The sequence below is a fragment of the Myotis nattereri genome (assembly GCF_964212035.1).
Source record: "Myotis nattereri genome assembly, chromosome: 5".
Taxonomy (NCBI): Eukaryota; Metazoa; Chordata; class Mammalia; order Chiroptera; family Vespertilionidae; genus Myotis; species Myotis nattereri.
Genome location: NC_138080.1, coordinates 43,090,120 through 43,109,183, shown reverse-complemented (window position 1 = coordinate 43,109,183; position 19,064 = coordinate 43,090,120). Strand labels below are relative to the sequence as shown.

Below are 19,064 nucleotides of genomic sequence, written 5' to 3'. Positions count from 1 at the left end.
GGGGTCTGGCATAAATAGTAGATATATAGACATACAACTAATTAGGAACATTGCATATCACTATTACTATTATTATTGTACTAGAGGCCCGGTGCACAAAAATTTGTGCACTCAGGGGGAAGGAGGGGGCCCTCAGCCCGGCCTGTGCACTCTCGCAGTCTGGGACCCCTCGGGAGATAATGCCATGCTGGCTTAGGCCTGCTCCCGAGTGGCAGAGGGCAGGCCCAATCCCTAGGTGCAGCCCCTGGTCGGGCTCAGAGCAGGGCCGATTGGGGAGTTGGGGCACCGCCCCGTCATGCACAGAGCAGGGCGGATCAGGAGGTTGCAATGCCACCCCCAGTCACGCTCAGGGTAGGGCCGATTGGGGGATTGGGTCACCGCCCCCTGTCACACTCAAGGCAGGGTCGATGGGGAGGTTGCGGCGCCACCCCGTCATGCACAGAGCAGGGCCAATCCAGGGGTGGGGCGCTGCCCCCTGTCACACACATAGCAGGGCCCATCAGGGGGTTGGGGAGCTCCCCCCTGTCAGGCACAGAGCAGTGTCGATCAGGGGGTTGGGGTGCTCCCCCCGTCATGCACAGAGTAGGGCCGATCAGGGGGCTGAGGAGTTCCCCCCTGTCACTCACAGAGTAGGGCCGATAGGGGAGTTGGGGCACCACCCCTTGTCACACTCCAGGCAGGGTGGATCAGGGGGTTGGGGCGCCACCCTCTATCACCCACAGAGCAGGGCCGATCAGGGGGTTGGGACGCCACCACTCTCACACTCAGGGCAGGGCCGATGGGGAGGTTATGGCTCTACCCCATCACACACAGAGCAGGGACCGTGGGAGGGGTGGGGGTTGTGGCATCACCCTCTATCACCCACAGAGCAGGGCCGATCAGGGTGTTGGGGCGCCACCACTCTCACACTCAGGGCAGGGCCAATGGGGAGGTTATGGCTCTACCCTGTCACACACAGAGCAGGGCCCGTGGGGTGGAGGGGGTTGGGGCCCCGCACCCTGTCACACACAGAGCAGGGTCTATCAGGGGGTTTGGGCACTGCCCCCTGTCATGCTGATCCCGGTGCCGGGAGGCCTCTCGGCTCCACTGATCCCAGTGCTGGGAGGCATATTACCCTTTTACTATATAGGATAGAGGCCTGGTGCATGGGTGGAGCTGGCTGGTTTGTCCTGAAGGGTGTTCTGGATCAGGGTGGGGGTCCCCACTGGGGTGCCTGGCCAGCCTGGGTGAGGGGATGATGGCTGTTTGCAGCTGGTCACACACCCTTCAGGGTGGGGGTCCCCACTGGGGTGCCTGGCCAGTCTGGGTGAGGGGATGATGGCTGTTTTCAGGCTGGCGGGTGACTGAAGCTCCCAACCGCTCCTTTTTTTCTTTTTTTTTTTTTTAATTCTGGGCCAGCTTTAGCTGAGGCTCCAGCTCTTAGGCCTCTGCTGCTGAAAGTAGGTAATCTAAACAATGTATAACTCCAGCTCTGACTCCAGCTCTGAGATCCCAGCTCATTGAAAGCTGGTTTCTGGGTTTTTTTTTTAGCTTCTATATTTGTTAAAATGTTTCAAACTGCCCGCTCAGAGGCCTGCAGCGGCAGGCGGGAACGTTGGTTTCCTCTGTCACTGAAGCAAGCAAGCCTCATGTTAGTTTCAAGCTGCCTGGCTGCCAGCCGCCATCTTGGCTGACAGTTAATTTGCATATCTCGCTGATTAGCCAATGGGAAGGGTAGCAGTCGTACGCCAATTACCATGTTTCTCTTTTATTAGATTAGATTATCTCTCTATCTTTAGGAATATATTACCAGGTCAAAGAAAGAACATGTGTCTTCTTCCTCCCACCCCCTTCATTTTCTTTAATCAAAGAAGCTGATATTCTAAATACCTCTATTAATATTACACTGGCTTTATTTTTTTTTTTAGCACTTACCATTACCTAACATGCTGTTTATTTAATTTTATTTACTATTCATCTTGTTTAATCTTTATGTTCACATTAAAATTTAAGCTCCAGATAAGCACAGAGTTTGCTTCCTATTGTCACTGTAGGGACAATAAAGGAACCCAGCACACATCAGGAACTTTAATATTTGTTAAGTGAAAGCATAGTGTCACATATGGGGATCTGTAGCTTTCCATTTAAAGTAGCCAGAAAAATATGATTTTATAGTACTTCATAGAATTTTCATGAAAACAGTCTCAAGTATATAACATATAGAAACATTCATTAATTCAGTAGTAAAACATTTAGAGTATATGTAAAATAAAGGACACCATGATACAGATTAAATATATATGTATATATAACATATAACACATTACATATATTATCTATTTACTTAAATATACTGCATATATATATTTAAAATGTCTAGTGTTTCTCAAGGAAAATAAGACATTAAAATAGTTACAATAGACAGTAGAATATGTCATAATGTAGGACATACTATTGAACTTGAACTAAAAGAATTAAGATTGTATTTCAGTTGTGCCTCAATATCTCTTAAATAATCAATAGATAAAATTTGGTCAACTGTAGATAAGAGGTCATTCCAGAAAAACTAATTAAAAAAGAAAATGCAAGTTTTGAGGAACAATGAATAATCCAAATGTGAAGAAAATTCATGAAAAGAAAAATTCCTGTAGTCTGAAATGGGAATGATAGCACAGAATTAGACCATAAGTAGAACAGTATATATATATATTTTTTAAATATATTTTATTGATTTTTTACAGAGAGGAAAGGAGAGAGATAGAGAGTTAGAAACATCGATGAGAGAGAAACATCGATCAGCTGCCTCCTGCACACTCCCTACTGGGGATGTGCCCGCAACCCAGGTACATGCCCTTGATCGGAATCGAACCTGGGACCTTTCAGTCCGCAAGCCGACGCTCTATCCACTGAGCCAAACCGCTTTCGGCAGAACAGTATATTTTGAAGCAAAGGTTTTTCAGGACACCAAAACTGAACTGCCCTCTAGCCATGTTTTTGCCTTTATAATTTTTTTTTTTTTTACAATATAGAAAGTGAAACATTTATCTGTGCTATAATTACATCTTTAACCATACTGAATTGTAGAGGAATTCACATTATTTAAAAATATATCATATTTGCAAAGAGCTTGATCTTCAAGTTTATTAGATCTACCATTAGCTGTGTGAACTTCAGCATGTCATTAATCTTCTAGAGCTAAGATTCTTATTTAATTTCCTCTGTATATTAAAACAAAATTTCCTCTCTGTCTATAAGTCTGTCTCTATTTTGCTTATTTGTGTATATTGTTCATTAGATTCCACATTTGAATGAAATATGATAGGAAAAAAATTATTTCCCTTCAGATTTGTAATAAGAATCAAACTATTCTACTTATATGGCTGACAGCAGTTGGGTGGGGGTTGTGGGCCTGGAGAGGGTGAAGAGATTGAACAAAAAAAGAGAGAAAGAACTCATTGACAACAGGGTGGTGATTATGAGAGGGAGAGCAGGGGAGGTGGCAGGGGTATGGGAGAATAAGTGGTGATGGAAACAAATAAAATAAAATTTGCAAAAAATTGATTTCCCTTCAGATCTGTAGTCCAAATCAAATTCTTTTACTTATAGAAGATGCTTTAATATGTTGCAAGCACATAGAGTGTGCTCAATAATTCTGAGCACCCCCTTCTCTTAGTTAAGATAGTCTTACCCAGTCTAACTCTGTAGGATGGCTTTTCTATTCTTCTTCTTTGTTGTTTCTTTGAAACTTTCAAGACATTTGGCAATGAACTAGAATTTTCCATTTTGCTTTCAACATGTTGCCAGTATCTTTTAATTAACACCAACCATCTAGTTATGAAGAAAAGAAAGGTATTATTGTCACAGAAAAAGCCCATATCATTTGTTTTCTGAGAAAAATTATTAAACATCTATAATAATAAAAGCATAATATACTAATTAGACCAGACAGCCAAACGACCATCCAGACGTCATTCCAGATGAAGCCGCCACAGCAGGGGCCGGGACAGAGGTGGTTAGGGGCAATCAGGCAGGCAGGCAAGCAGTTAGGGGCCATCAAGCAGGCAGGTAGAGTGGTTGGGGCAATCAGGGCAGGCAAGCAAGTGGTTAGCGGTGATCAGGCAGGCAGGTGAGTGGTTAGGGGTGATCAGGCAGGCAGGCAGAGGGGTTAGGGGCAATCAGGGAGGCAGACAAGTGGTTAGGGGTGATCAGGAAGGCAAACAGGTAGCGATTAGGAGCCAGTGGTCCCAGATTACAAAAGGGTGCAGGCCGGGCTGAGGGGATCTCTGCCCGCCCCGTGCATGAATTTCATGCATTGGGCTTCTAGTTGATTTTAAGAGAATAAAAATCTCTACATTTTATGCATACTCAAACTATATTTATACTCACACAGTTAAATCAATTACTTTTATGCAATCACCAAGAACTGATACTTTGAGGTTTCTTATTAAATTCATTTACCCAATTAAATGGGTATATCCATTTCTGCGATATGTGTTGACTAATTTTTAAAAACATTTTTGGTGTTTTGCATAGAAGAGTAGTGAGCATAGCCTATTGAAGGATGGTTCTAAACTGCCATATGCTATTCTCTGAGAACCCAAATATCAAGCTATAAACAGGAAAATTAAAGCACTCTCACACAACATTGTTGAAGAACCAGTATGCAAGTTACATCTAGTCAAAGGATGAGTGCAAATGTCTTCTAGTTATATATAACAAAATTTGAAGAGAATAAGTTTTACTTGAAGAGAGTTTTTGTTTTGTTTTAAAGAGTACTTTCAATAATCTGTCTGTATTATTATTATCATTGATAGCAATTAAATGAATACAAAACTCAGGCTTACTCAGTGAGATGTTCAGGATTACTGATAGTAGCAGAAAGTGCCAGAAAGGGACATCGAATCATAACAAGAAGATGCTCCCAAACTTCAGCTCCAATTTCTCCCCCAAGACAGTGAACCTGGCAATGTGGTTAAGTAGACTCAGTATTAAGTCAGTTCCACTTTTTCTCCCAAAATACTAATAGACTATGCTACTAGAACTTATTATTTCCTTCTCTCTCCACATTCAGTCATGTTCATTCACTCCTGACAAAGTTGTTGATCAAAGAATCCCAACATGACTTTGAGGAGAATTAAACTGGATTTGAGAAGAATATATCGAGAGATGACTTGTTCTATTATGCATGATGATAGCTGAACTGTGAAAAAGACTATCGCATGTCATGGTAATAATGATTATAAGCAAGAACAAGTTGAGCAAAAAAACACACTTTGTATGTCTTGTTTACAAATGAAATATTGGCTAAATTATAGCAATTACTATAAAAAGATAAGATGATGAAAAATCGCTATAAAAATACAACATTTTACTCATGTATCACTAATCCTATCACTGAAATACAGATAAAAATGTTTATAAAACAAATTAATTTGAAATAAATTGATTTGAAATTAATTTGAAATAAGAGCACTTATCCTGTACCAGATAGAAATCTAGAGAAAGCCTAGTCCCCTGACTATAGAAGTTCATTCATTATTAGTTTGATACAATGATATGGACAATTAATCTATATATATATAAAAGGCTAATATGCAAAGTGTCCCCTCGGAAGTTCAACTGGGAGTTCAATCACTCGCCATGACATGTGCTGACCACCAGTGGGCGGCGTGGAAAATGGCGGATGACCAGCAGCAGCAGCGGGGTGCTGAGGGAGTGAGGGAAGGAGGAGGTGGGGAGGCGAGGAATCTGATCACTGGCCAGGCCTAGGGACCCTAACCTTGCACAAATTTTGTGCACTGGGCCTCTAATAATAATATATGAAAGCCAGAAAATTTTAAAAGACTTGATTTAAAATAATCTCTGTAAAATTTTCAGCTAACAATAAACCTGTATTTAGTAAAATTAGATTCTTATGTAATTATAGCCTATCTATAATAATAAAAGTATAATATGCTAATTAGACTGGAAAGCCAAATGACCTTCTGGAAGTCCTTCCGGATGACCTTCTGGACAAAGCCAGGGCTGCGAGGGCCAAGCCCCTTGCAGGAATTTCGTGTATCAGGCTTCTAGTATTTATAGAATGAGAACCCAATTTCAAAAGTCTTATTTATGCTTAATTTCTAATTTTTACTGAAGCCTTTATTTATGAAGCATTTATCTACTGTGAAGTACTTTGGAGAAGTAAAGAGAAGCTTTCAAACATCTTTTAGTCAGCCTTAGCCAGTTCGACTCAGTGGATAGAGCGTGGGCCTGTGGACTGAGGGGTCCCAGGTTCAATTCCAGTCAAGGGCATATGCCCAGGTTTTGGGCTCAATCCCCAATAGGGGGCGTGCAGGAGGCAGCCGATTGATGATTCTCTCTCATCATTCATGTTTCTATCTCTCTCTCCCTCTCCCTTCCTCTCTGGAATCAATAAAAATATATTTTTTAAAAAAGCTTTTAGTCAAGCTTGGCTCACATGGCTCAGTGGTTTAGCATCAACATATGAACCAGGAGGTCATGTTTTAATTCCTGGTCAGGGCACATGCCTGGGTGTCAGGCTAGAACCCCATTGTAGGGCCTGCGGGAGACAGCCGATCAATAATTTTCTCTCATTGTTGATGTTTCTATCTCCCTTTCCCTTCCTCTCTGAAATCAATAAAAATATTTATTTTAAGAAGCTTTTAGTCAAAACAGAGAGAAAAGAGAAAAAGAAAAAGATGTATATCACATCAGAAATATACTGGTAATAAGGTCGTTTCGATAAAGTGTGTGTTTGAAGGGCCAATAGTTTGGAGATGCATGTGAAATTTATAGTGATGAAGTGAAACTTGATAAGCACTCTTTAGTATTTTAACTAAAGATGCAAAGACAAGATTTAAAATAAGCATTCTGAAGGTTTTTTTCCCTTCATTGTTATGTTACAGGACAATCAATCTCATCTTTTTTCATGTACAGATAGATTCCTCTGTGTGTCTGTGCGGCAATAAAGCTCAGGAAATGGAAGCAGGCTGCCTGTGTTCTAACCGTGGCTCTGCACTTAGCGTGGGTGAACTGGGTAGAGTTCATCTCTCTTTGTCTCAGTTCAGTAGCCATAAAAATAGTAACTACTTTATTGTGTTTTTCTGAAGAATAAATGGCATTATAGCTGGACAGTTAGCTATTCAAATTTTATGCATAGCAATATGTGTAATAGAATTATTTATATCTCAGGGGTGGAGAACGTCTGGCCTGAAGGCCAAGATAAGGCCCACAAAATATTTTGGTCTGACCCTGCCAAGCATTAGGGATGAGTTAATTCAATGTTGGACCAAATATAGGGGGCTAAATTTTAGGTTGATAATTTTTTATGGCCTGTGAATGATGTTATAAATATCTAAATGGCCCGTGGCAGAAAAAAGAGGTTCCCCTGATCTAACTGAATCTTCGCATTCTTTTTAAACCTTTGTTTTATTGTGAATGTAACATTTAATAATTGTATAAAATATAGTTTCATATTAACAAAGTATGATTCAGATTAACTAAGTAAAGAAAACATCCTCATAAAACAAGACAAACATTTCCAGTATCTCTGAAGTCCATGCTAGAACAACCTCCTTCAGCAGTTACATTGTTTTTTTAAAGTTATCACTTGGTTTTCATTATACTTCTTTACATATATACATGTGTGTTCACAAACAATAAAAGTTGATTTTGCTGGTTTTGTAAGGTTTTTTCATTTGAATTATATAGCATGTGTCCTTTGCTCAATATTACAATTTTAAGGTTATTCTGTTATATTTATTTTCATTGATCTATGTATTCTGTTGTATAAATATACCACATTTTGTTATTATTTCCACTCTAATGGACATTTGAGTTGCTACTCTTAACATGCGTGAGGGTTCTTAAATTGTCTTATTTTTTAAGTTCTTAAATCTTTTTTTTTTTCTAGTCCTCAGATATATAACTTGGATGGGAATTCCTTGTTCATGAAGTATGGTCATCTTCATTAGATATTGTTAAAAGGATTTCCAAAGGGGCCCCCCGCTCACAGTGTATGGGCCTTCCCATCACTCCACTTCCTCCACAACAGGGACACTGTCAGATTCCCACCTTTACTGCCTCATTGGTGTGTTTCATTGTGATTTTAATTTAGTTCAGTTTCTTTTCAGGGGTGTTTTAGACATTGGAAAATCTCATTTTGCGATTGCCTTTTCTCTAAATATTTTAAAGAAATCCTTATATATTTTGAATGAGAGGTCTTTGCCAGTTTATAAATACAAATACCTCCCACTCAGTGGCTTGTAATTTCATTCTTTTAATTATATATTTCGATGAATAAAAATTCTTGATTTTAATATAAATTTGTTAAGCTGTTTTTCATAGTTTGTGCTTTTCAAGTTTGTGCTTAAGAGGTCTTTCTCTACTCCTAAGTAATGAAGATATTTTCTTCAAATAACATAAAGTTTCATCAACTTGCCTTTTATATTTTTGTGTTTAAACCATTTGAAATTGATTTTGTGTATGAGGTGAGGAAGAAATCTATTGTTTTTCCTCTTCCATTTTTTCCAATACTATTACCAGTGCCACGTTTTTCTTAAATAAAATGTCTATTTCTAATGCTGGCTGATTTGTCTATATCTTTATCCATTTCAAAAGATATCACTCCATTATCATAGGTCTACAATAAATCCCAATACCTGATAGAGCAAATCTGTTCACCTTGATCTTCTTTTATAAGTGCATTTTTGGCCTATTTTCACCTTCTTTTTCAAATGTATCTTGATTATTTTTTCCCTTTTGCATTCCCATGTGAGTTTCAGAATCAAGTAATCAGTTTCCTCCGCACAACACTCAAATGTGCATACACAGTCACACATACAAATACCACAAAAGGACAGAAAAAAAATCTGAGTTTTTATTGCGATTGCAATAAATTAATAGAAAAATTTAGAGACCTAATTGTCTAAAATGATATATTTGTGTCCAAAATGACCTATCGTGTAAAAATGATCTATCATAATTATAATCATAATCAGAGCAGTTATAATCATAATATTGAATTTTCCAACGAGAAAACATGAACTATTTCCTTAGGTATCTCTATTCATTTTATTCTTTTAAAACATCTCATTAAATATCACTCAGTAAAGTTTAACAATTTATATATATAAAAGCCTAAGCAACTGATACAACCGGTTGACTGGTCACTATGATGATGCACTGACCACTAGGGGGCAGACGCTTAACACAGGAGCTGCTCCCTGGTGGTCAGTGTGCTCCCACAGCCAACCTCCTGTGGTCCCTCCTCCCAGCTGGCTGGATGGTCAGTGCTCTACGACAGCCAATCCCTGAAGCCTGCCAACTTCCCACAGTCTCAATTGGCCTGATTGCCCTGATCATTGGCCAGGCCGAGAGACCCCATCCATGCATGAATTCATGCACTGGGCCTCTAGTCCTATATAATAAAGAGGTAATATGCAAATTGACCATCACTCCAACACACAAGATGGCCAGCAGGGGAGGGCAGTTGTGGGTAATCGGACCAGCAGGGTAGGGCAGTTGGGAGGGACCAGGCCTGCAGGGGAGGGCAGTTAGGGGCGACCAGGCCTGCAGGGGAGGGCAGTTTTGGCGGGACCAGGCCTGCAGGGGAGGGCAGTTCTTGGGGGACCAGGCCTGCAGAGGAGGGCAGTTAGATGTGACCAGGCCTGCAAGGGAGGGTGGTTGAGTGTGACCAGGCTGGCAGGGGATGGCAGTTAGGGACAACCAGGCTGGCAAGGGAGGGAAGTCAGGGGTGACCAGGCTGGCAGGCAGAAGTGGTTAGGGGCAATCGGGCCAGCAGGGGAGTGGTTGGTAGCCAGCAGTCCTGGATTGTGAGAGGGATGTCCGACTGCCTGGTGGGATTGGGCCTAAATGGGCAATCAGACATTCCTCGAGGGGTCCCAGATTGGAGAGGGTGCAGGCTGGGCTGAGGGACACACCCCCCCACTCCGTGCATGAATTTTGGGCACCGGGCCTCTAGTATCCTTATAAAAGTCCTGTACATTACAAAGTACTTTGTATAGTTAATGGTAGCAGAAATGATATTTGAAATGCTTGTTTATATAATTTTCTCAATATGTGTTGCTGATATGAAAATTATTTATCAATTTGAATTTCAAAAGTTGAAAAAAATATGAAGATATGCTTGACCTAAATGTAACTATGCTAGAAATAGATAGTTTTTTTTTAAAGAAAAGTGTATTTAAAAATATACTTTCAATTAACCTATGGACCAAAAACTAAATAATAATGGCAATTAAAACATATTTTAAAGTGAATCATAAAAATGTATGTTTCATGTGTTGTTAAAGCAGTGCTTTAAGGTTAATGTACAACCTTCAATACATTAATGTGTTAGAAACTAATAAATATATGTATTAGAAAAGAACTCAAATTTCATGTTCAAATTATATCATCTTCCTATATTTGCAGCCTCCTTTGTTTATTTCTGTCCGTTTCCTTGTTTTGTTTATTTGTATTTTGTTTTTTGTTTCCTTCTGGTATCATTCAACAAATGAAAGCTAGCTAGCAACATGAAGCACTTTAACTTTTAAACCAGCAATAGAGTGACATGACCCATTTTAGCTATTAATGCAACCAGTATAGGTAATAGGAAAATACCTCCTAAAAGATAGTTGGTTTTGTGGGATAGAAGTTCTATGGCTAAAAGAAGAAAAGTCTATTGCTAATGTCATTGGTTTGTCTAGTGCTTTCTGGGATAATTTCCCTCTACTATTATCACTCTTCTAGAAATTTTTCCATTTTCCCTTTTAACTACTTCCAGATCTACCTTTTAACACCCACACATTCAATCTATCCCTTCCATAAACTGAATGTTTACTTTAATAACTGTCCATAGGATTGCCATCTTTACTAAAATACATAAACTACATATTTTATGTACATACAAATATTTAGTGGAAGAATAGTAATGAAGTTAGCATACCTCATCAAAGATGACATATCTCATCCTTTTCATCCACTTTTGATTACGAGGTGATAGCAAGAGTATTTCTAAGCACTGAGGCACTGTCACCAATATCTGTTTTTTTAAAAAAGGAAACCATTGATTTGATTTTTTTAAATCTCAAGCTTTAACTTCTTTTTATTGTTGACACTATTACAGATGTCTCCCATTCCCTCTCTTTTCTCCCCTCCACTCAGACCCAACCCTTCCCTTCCTTTTAAACATCAATAAAATATTTAGATGACACAGTATGTTCATATAAGCATTTCCATTAAAACAACCATCTCATCTGTCTAAAAATAAAACAAATGTAACAAATGTATGTTGTGGTTGATATATTTTAAAAAATAAGCTTATTTCATTAAGAAACATTCTCCCACATAGTACATTGGGAATATAAAATCATCTCAGTTTGAAACCATCATCATTGAAAGATTTGAAATTTCCTCATATTGAAATTTCAGAAAAGCATTTTATTTATTATAGAAAATACAATTTATTGAAAGTTAACCACTTTATTAAGTAAAACTTATATAAACAATGTTAAACTATAAATATATTTCACAGGGTAATTGTGAATTGAATTTATCCTCACATTAAAACCTTGTAGTGCCTACCAAAGTGCCTTAGTACGCATTATTATTCATTATGCGCTCGTGTCGGTGACATACCTGACAATTCAAGGTGTCGTGACGGTAATCTCTTGTGAACACTCCACACACCACTAGTCCTTTTGGCAGGGCTTTGGTAAACAGACTGCAGATAGTTCCTACCACTTGATTAACAAGAGCCTTAAATCATAACGAACACAATGTGCTATTCAGTAATTATTGACAACACTGAACAAATTGTTTAAAGCAAACTAGTATCTGGAACAACTTTACAAGCAAAAAGTACAGTACCAATTTTATGTAACTCTTTCTTTTTTCTCTTTAATCCTCACCCAAGGATATTTTTCCATTGATTTTTAGAGAGAGTGGAAGGAGATAGGGGGAGAGACAGAGAGAGAGAGAGAAACATGGATGTGAGAGAGACACATCAGTTGGTTGCCTCCCGACTAGCGAAGGATCAAACCTATAACCAAGGTACATGACCTTGATGAGAATTGAACCTGAGACCCTTCAGTCTGAGGGCCGATGCTCTATCCACTGAGCCAAAGAGGCAAGGGCTATAACTTTTTATATTTTATATATATATATATATATATATGAAGCCTGTTGCACAAAGAGTCACGCAATAGGCCTTCCTTCCCCTGGCTGCCAGCACCGGTTTTCCTCTGGCACCCGGGACCCAGGCCTTTGGTCCAGGCGCAGCGAGGCTTTGCTTCTCTGCTGTGGCCCCAGCGAGCCTTGGCTTCAGTCTTCAGTCTTCACTCTGCCTGGACCCTTCAGTCTTTGCTCCATGCCTGTGTATGCAAATTAACCACCATCTTTGTTGGATTAATTTGCATAGTCACTCTGATTGGCTGGTGGGCATAGCGGAGTGACACCAATTTGTATGTTTCTCTTTTATTGATTTCAGAGAAGAAGAGAGAGGGAGAGAGAGAGAGAAATAGCAATGATGAGAGAGAACCATTGTTTGGCTGCCTCCTGCACACCCCACACTGAGGATCGAGCCTGCAAGCCAGGCATGTGCCTTGACTGGAATCAAACCTGGGATCCTTCAGTCTGAAGGCTGATGCTCTATCCACTGCGCCAAACCATCTAAGGCTATATAACTCTTTCTTAATAAAAGAATTACTTGCACAAATGCTTCCCACTGGTTCCATTTTAAAGTTTTCCTTAATGTATAATAAATCACAGTTCTTATTAGTGTGATGGCAAAAAACAATAAGCAACAATCCATGCCACAGAAATGGGATATTTATTAGAACAGGTGAAATCAGATGGTGAGGTTTTATTTAAAGTTCGAATTGTTTCTCCAGCAATCTGCACATCCCTTAACTTCCCTGAGCCTCAGTGTGCTCACCCATAGAGTGCGAGTGCGAGGACTGGGACACAGGACAGAGGTGATCCCCACCAGCACTGGCGCTGCATTTCTTCTCTCACTGCATCTTTTTTTTAAAATATATTTTATTGATTTTTTACAGAGAGGAAGGGAGAGGGACAGAGAGCTACAAACATCGATGAGAGAGAAACATCGATCAGCTGCCTCCTGCACACTCCCACTGCGGATATGCCCGCAACCCAGGTACATGCCCTTGACCGGAATCGAACCTGGGACCCCTCAGTCCGCAGGCCGACGCTCTATCCACTGAGCCACACCGGTTTCGGCTCTCACTGCATCTTTAAGGCCTGCAATGAAGTATTCTCCTTGGGAAAGAGAGAGGAAGGAAAATACCAAATCCCTTCAAGATAAAGAGAAAAATTCTGATTCATCCAAGAGCCTCTAGACATCATCCAAGAGCCTCTAGTAGACATCTTTTTTTTTTTTTTTGCTATAAAAAAGAAAAGAAGAAGAAGAAGACTATAGATATAGAATTTGCAGTAACCAGGGATTTCCTACAGAGCATGAAAGCAAAATAAGAATGGCTGTTTTTTCCCTCTCACACTTTCTTTTATGAACTTATCTATCCTCTCTTAACCCTGGCACAGATATCAAATGGTTTCTTTGAGCAAAATTCTCAAAAGTGTTAAATCCCTGTTTTTAATAAGTGCTGGACCTAAGGAGGTTTAAGCAATAAAATGAATAAAAAATAAGGGTGAATGATACCATTTATTGGTCATTGTTTACACCCAGACATATTCAAAGATGCCTTACATACATCATCTCCCTTAATGCTTAGAATAAAAGTACAGACATATTCAAAGATGCCTTACATACATCATCTCCCTTAATGCTTAGAATAAAAGTACAGACATATTCAAAGATGCCTTACATACATCATCTTCCTTAATGCTTAGAATAAAAGTACAGACATATTCAAAGATGCCTTACATACATCATCTCCCTTAATGCTTAGAATAAAAGTACAGACATATTCAAAGATGCCTTACATACATCATCTCCCTTAATGCTTAGAATAAAAGTACAGACATATTCAAAGATGCCTTACATACATCATCTTCCTTAATGCTTAGAATAAACGTACCACAGCCCTCTCCACCCCTCCTTATCCATAAAGCATATGCTTCCAGACTCCCAATGGGTGCCTAAATCCAGGGGTAGGAGCAAACCTTATATACAGTACTATGTTTTTTTCCTATACATGTATGCCGTTTCACTTGAAAAAAGCATTTTATAGCTTCTCCTTGGCATATCCAAATTGCCAGTGTCACTGCTTTTACACTTGGCACTGTGAGGACATTATTAAGTAAAATAAGGTCACTTGAATACAAGCACCCCAATACCTTGACAGTTAATCTGATAACCAAGAGGGCTGTTAAGTGATTAATGGACAGGGAGCGCATACAGCATGGATACACTGGATGATTCATGTCCTGGGCAGGACAGAATGCAAGACTTCATCATACTACTCAGAACAGCACACAATTTAACACTTATGAATTGATTATTTTTGGAAATTTTCATTTAATATTTTTGGACCATGGATGACCATGGATAACAAAAACTATGGAAAGCAAAACCGTGGATAAGGGTGGACTACTGTAAAATGTAAGCATTATTATCCTCTTTTTACAGGTAGAGAAACTGAGGTAAGAAACTAGCTCAAGACCACACAGCCCATAAGCACTCACATCCATGACTGCAATGCTGGAGTCTGTATGCTCTCGTACCTCCCCAGGATTAAGGGCACAAACTATAGTTGAGGAAAATTACAGTAAGATACAGAGTGTCATATGCACACAGTACCTTTGTTGGAGCAACATACACAATCACCCCTTCATCACTCTCTCTCAGGATTTTCTCCATGCAGTAGTAAGAAGCATAGGTTTTCCCTGATGATGTCGGGGCAACAATGACAGCAGATTCATTGTTATCTACCACATCAAGAAGTTCCCTCTAGATTTAAAGACAAACAAACACATTTCATTTTGAAAATATATACTTAGTGTCAAATTTTAATTTAAAAACAACTATATTTTAGGCAAAGTGGTATTCACAGTTTCTTATGAGACATAGTAGGGTAAGGGTGGCATAGATGCAGAGAATACTGACATCTGTCAGAGGGGAAGGGGGGGTGCTGGGTGAAAAAATGAAGGGATTAAGCAAAAAAAAAAAAGAATAAAGAAACATCATAGACAGACAACAGTATGGTGATTATCAAAGGGAAAATGGGGTGGGGGAAGTAGAGAGAGTAAAGGGGGGTAAATGATGATGGAAGGGCACTTGACTTGGGGTGGTAAACACACAATGTGATGTGAACCAACTGTTTCCATCGAGTTTCCTCACTTTTCCATGCTGCAGATCTTTTCAGGAAATACCTGCCATGTGTCTGGTATAAAATGATGCACCCTGGGATCTGGATCACTTCTTTCTTCTCGAAGTAAGTAATGGCCCATATATGTTAACTGAAACCGAGCTGCTCCCATACAAACTGAATATTTAGAAATATCCTTCTCAGTACTTGATTCCTGTACCTAAGTAAATATGACATATTAGATTTTCATGTTTACCATTTTTATCCTGGGAAAGGAAATTACCAATCATGGTGAAGTTTGCTTCACCAAGATTATTTTATGTTTTACAAGTGTTCAGAATTAGCAGTGAAGAATAAGATATAGATACTATATCTTTACTATAATTTTAGATACTATTTTATGTGCAGTACCATGTTTTATAGAATGTAAATAAAATGCAGTATGAAGTTAATCTTTTAATTATAAATCAACATAAACTTTGAATATTGTTAAATATGAACAATTCCCTACACACACATACACATATACAGAATAAAATATGTGTTTAAATTGAGGACCATAGCACCCCTAGTACAAATAAAACATTTATTCTATGTAAAAACACACCCATAAAAATTATGAGATCTGTGTCTATACAGGATGATACATAGCTAATCATCAATTTAATCTAATAGATATTAATTCTGAATACATCCCATAGAATATTTTACACACACACATATATGAATGTCACATAATATTTTCTATAGCACTTACCTGAGGATATAAAGAGTGTGCCAAGTTGTCAAATCCAACGTATTTTAAATATTTGGCTAATTTTCGTCGATCTGTATTTTTTAATAGTTCTGAATGCTTTTCATGGATTATATGAATCCTTTTCATCAAGTTAATTATTATGTTCATATCTCTGGATTCTGTTTCTGTTTAAAAGAAACATTGTCATACATAACAAGTTATACAAGATATTGATAATAAAACCCCAAAGCTGATTTAATTTTATTGCAGGATAAGAAAAGCATAATCATATGAATCACTGATAATAACTGAGGAATTCATAGTTTCTAGTCAATTACATTACAGTGAAGAGCGTGGCCTCAAGTAAGAGTAAGATTGCCAGCTTTAGCAAATAAAAATACAGGCGATACAATTTGAGATATATATTCATGACATTTACTTACAGTAAAAAAAAAATTGCTATTTATCTGAAATTCAATTTTAACCTGCCTGTATTTGATTTAGGAACTTCAAAAGCTCCATTTCTAAACTTCATTTTCTTTATATAGAAATTGGGGACATTAAGTCTCACCTCATATGGTTACTATAAGGATTAAATAAATTAATTTATATAAAATGATACAATAATGGCAGCAGTTATTATTAACCATAAGAAGTAATATGGAGAATGGATGAATGGACATTTTTTAATTCTTTTTGTTGTTATTAATCCTCTCCCAAGAATATTTTTCCCATTGATTTTTTAGAGAGAGTGGAAGGGAGAGAGGGAGGAGACAGAGAAACATTAATGTAATAGAGACACATCAATTGGTTGCCTCTCACATGTGACCCACAAGGGTCGGGATTGAACCTGCAACCCAAGTAGGTGCCTTTGACCAGGAATCAAACCCTCAACCCTTCGGTGAGCAGGCCAATGCTCTAACCACTTAGCACACCAGCCAGGGCAACATTTTTTTTTTCTTTTAATATTTACTTTCCTGTGAACACAATTAAAAGATAAATATCTTTCATTTTCTCTCCAATCAAAAATATTCATTCTTTGGTTCTCATCCAAACACTGTTACGCCCAAATTTACTAATTATTTAATTTGTGCATACCTCTTGGAGTAAGGATGTTGTATTAAAGTTCTTGCTCTGTCACTGACATTTGGGCATGTAATTTGTACTCCTAGAATTTCAATTTCTTACATGTAATATTAGGGTAATGGAACCACCTCAGAGAATTGTGAGAATTTATATACATATACAAGGTGTCCCCCCAAAAATGTATACACACTTTAACAGCTAATAGCTCAATTTTGAAAATGCAATGCATTTTAATAAACGCTGCCTTTATAATTATTAAAAATGTGTACACATTTATTTGGGACACCCTAAATATGCTAGGCCCTCGAATAATATTTTATTCGACATCATTTCATTATAATGTTAACGAGGTGCCTTAGGAACTTAACTTCAGTTAATATCAATTAGCCTGTAGTAAAATTAGTTTCACTATACATTGATTTTCTTAAAGTCACAGAACCTACAGATGACTTTACATGAAAATTTACTGTATATAGCTTTGGTTGTGGTTATCAACACTATGTTGCAGTTAGTTCAGCATGTGCCTAAGTCCCTTAGGAGACTATCATTAAGCACCTTCAGAGCAGGTCCTATGCTCTTCTGGTCGGAAGCCCATGGACACCTAATAAGGTACTCAGCTCATGACTGACCTTGAAGAACTATTTACTGAATTGAATTTCAGGTAAAATCTATTCACCAATATGCATCACATTCACGCATAGCCATGTTATTATTGAATCAAACAAAAGGAAATCTTCTTACCCTTTAGACATCAAGAGTTTCCAAAGTCATACAGGCCAGAAGAATCAGTATATGTGGCCAATATCAACTCTTTTGCTCTGGTCTTACTGACCTTTTATTTTAAGATATTTCTAAAAGTAATATTTTATGTACCTGGTTTTGAACAGCATTCCATCCATAATTTGAAACAGGCATCCAGTCCTACCATTTCTGCAGCAAATTTTACAGATTTAACAGGGCATGTTTGGAGAAAATCTTCTAGTTTTTTTATTCCAGAATTAGGATTTTCTTTCATTTCCTTTTCAATATATACTGACAAGTTTTTCCATCTTTCTTCCTCTTTTTTCTCTAGTTTAGCTAGCTGTCTCTTTTGGTTTTCCTCAATAAATTTTTCTGCATTTGTCTTTAAAAAAATAAGAAAAATCAACAGTAAAACAAATGTTTCCATGGTAATACATTTGATTTTTTTTCAATACACAGCTTTTATTGCATCTTTAAAATGTCACAAAGAAGTCTGAGGAATCATTTGGCGTTTTGCTGTTTCTACAGCTGGACAGCTTAGATCAAATATTCATCAGTATGCTGAACTGTTTCCTTTTTAGAAACATAGATACTACCTGGTTTGCTGAATCAAAGCAGCTAAATTTTATACAAGTCCAATGCCATTTCCTTCAAGAATTAACTCATCTTTCTGAGCATGAGCTACTCACCTGACCTCTGCAGATATACTTTTCACCCAAGAGATTTCCAATTTCAACAAGAGAACCATCTTCCTGAGTATCAATCTCAATGGGGAAGTGAGTAGACAAAGACCTTGTTCTGTAAGGGAAGCCCAATGTAACACCCTTGCTCATGTTCTGTACGTGACTACAGACAGTGCAAATAATAGCCACTTCCTCTCTATTTCTCTCTATTTGGACTATCTGGAGCCTCTTCTTTTTCTTTCCAAGGAGTCTGAGTTCTACATTGATGTGATTGACGTCCCTTTGCAGGGTGCCTAGGGCCTTTCATAGCAACTGTGTGTCCCTTCACAGCGATGTCCCATTTTCTGGAATGTTGACAGTCAGATTGCTGAGAATGGTCTTCCTCTTCTCAGTACATGTGGCAAAGAGAGAATGTCTTTCAATACAATGTTTTTTGAAATAAGTATTTAATATCTTAAGCCACCAGTTCACTACTTAGCACATGGAAGTAGAGTATCACCGAGGACCTTAGGTGTTCTGAATAATTAAATGCAAACATCTATATTT

At 38.3% G+C, this 19,064-nt stretch overlaps 1 protein-coding gene across 1 annotated transcript in view; it reads right to left on the bottom strand.

Annotated features, from left to right (window-relative positions):
- Positions 1 to 19,064, bottom strand: part of LOC308520346 (putative ATP-dependent RNA helicase DDX60) — a 90,678-nt gene that overhangs the window by 33,364 nt on the left and 38,250 nt on the right. The window contains exons 14-21 of the mRNA XM_081092835.1: positions 17,968 to 18,217; positions 16,030 to 16,193; positions 15,337 to 15,492; positions 14,765 to 14,914; positions 11,623 to 11,742; positions 10,931 to 11,026; positions 4,824 to 4,939; positions 3,668 to 3,807 (exon numbers count right to left, since the gene is read on the bottom strand). Coding sequence (XP_080948961.1) covers positions 3,668 to 3,807; positions 4,824 to 4,939; positions 10,931 to 11,026; positions 11,623 to 11,742; positions 14,765 to 14,914; positions 15,337 to 15,492; positions 16,030 to 16,193; positions 17,968 to 18,217 — 1,192 coding nt within the window. The remainder of the gene's footprint in view (positions 1 to 3,667; positions 3,808 to 4,823; positions 4,940 to 10,930; positions 11,027 to 11,622; positions 11,743 to 14,764; positions 14,915 to 15,336; positions 15,493 to 16,029; positions 16,194 to 17,967; positions 18,218 to 19,064) is intronic.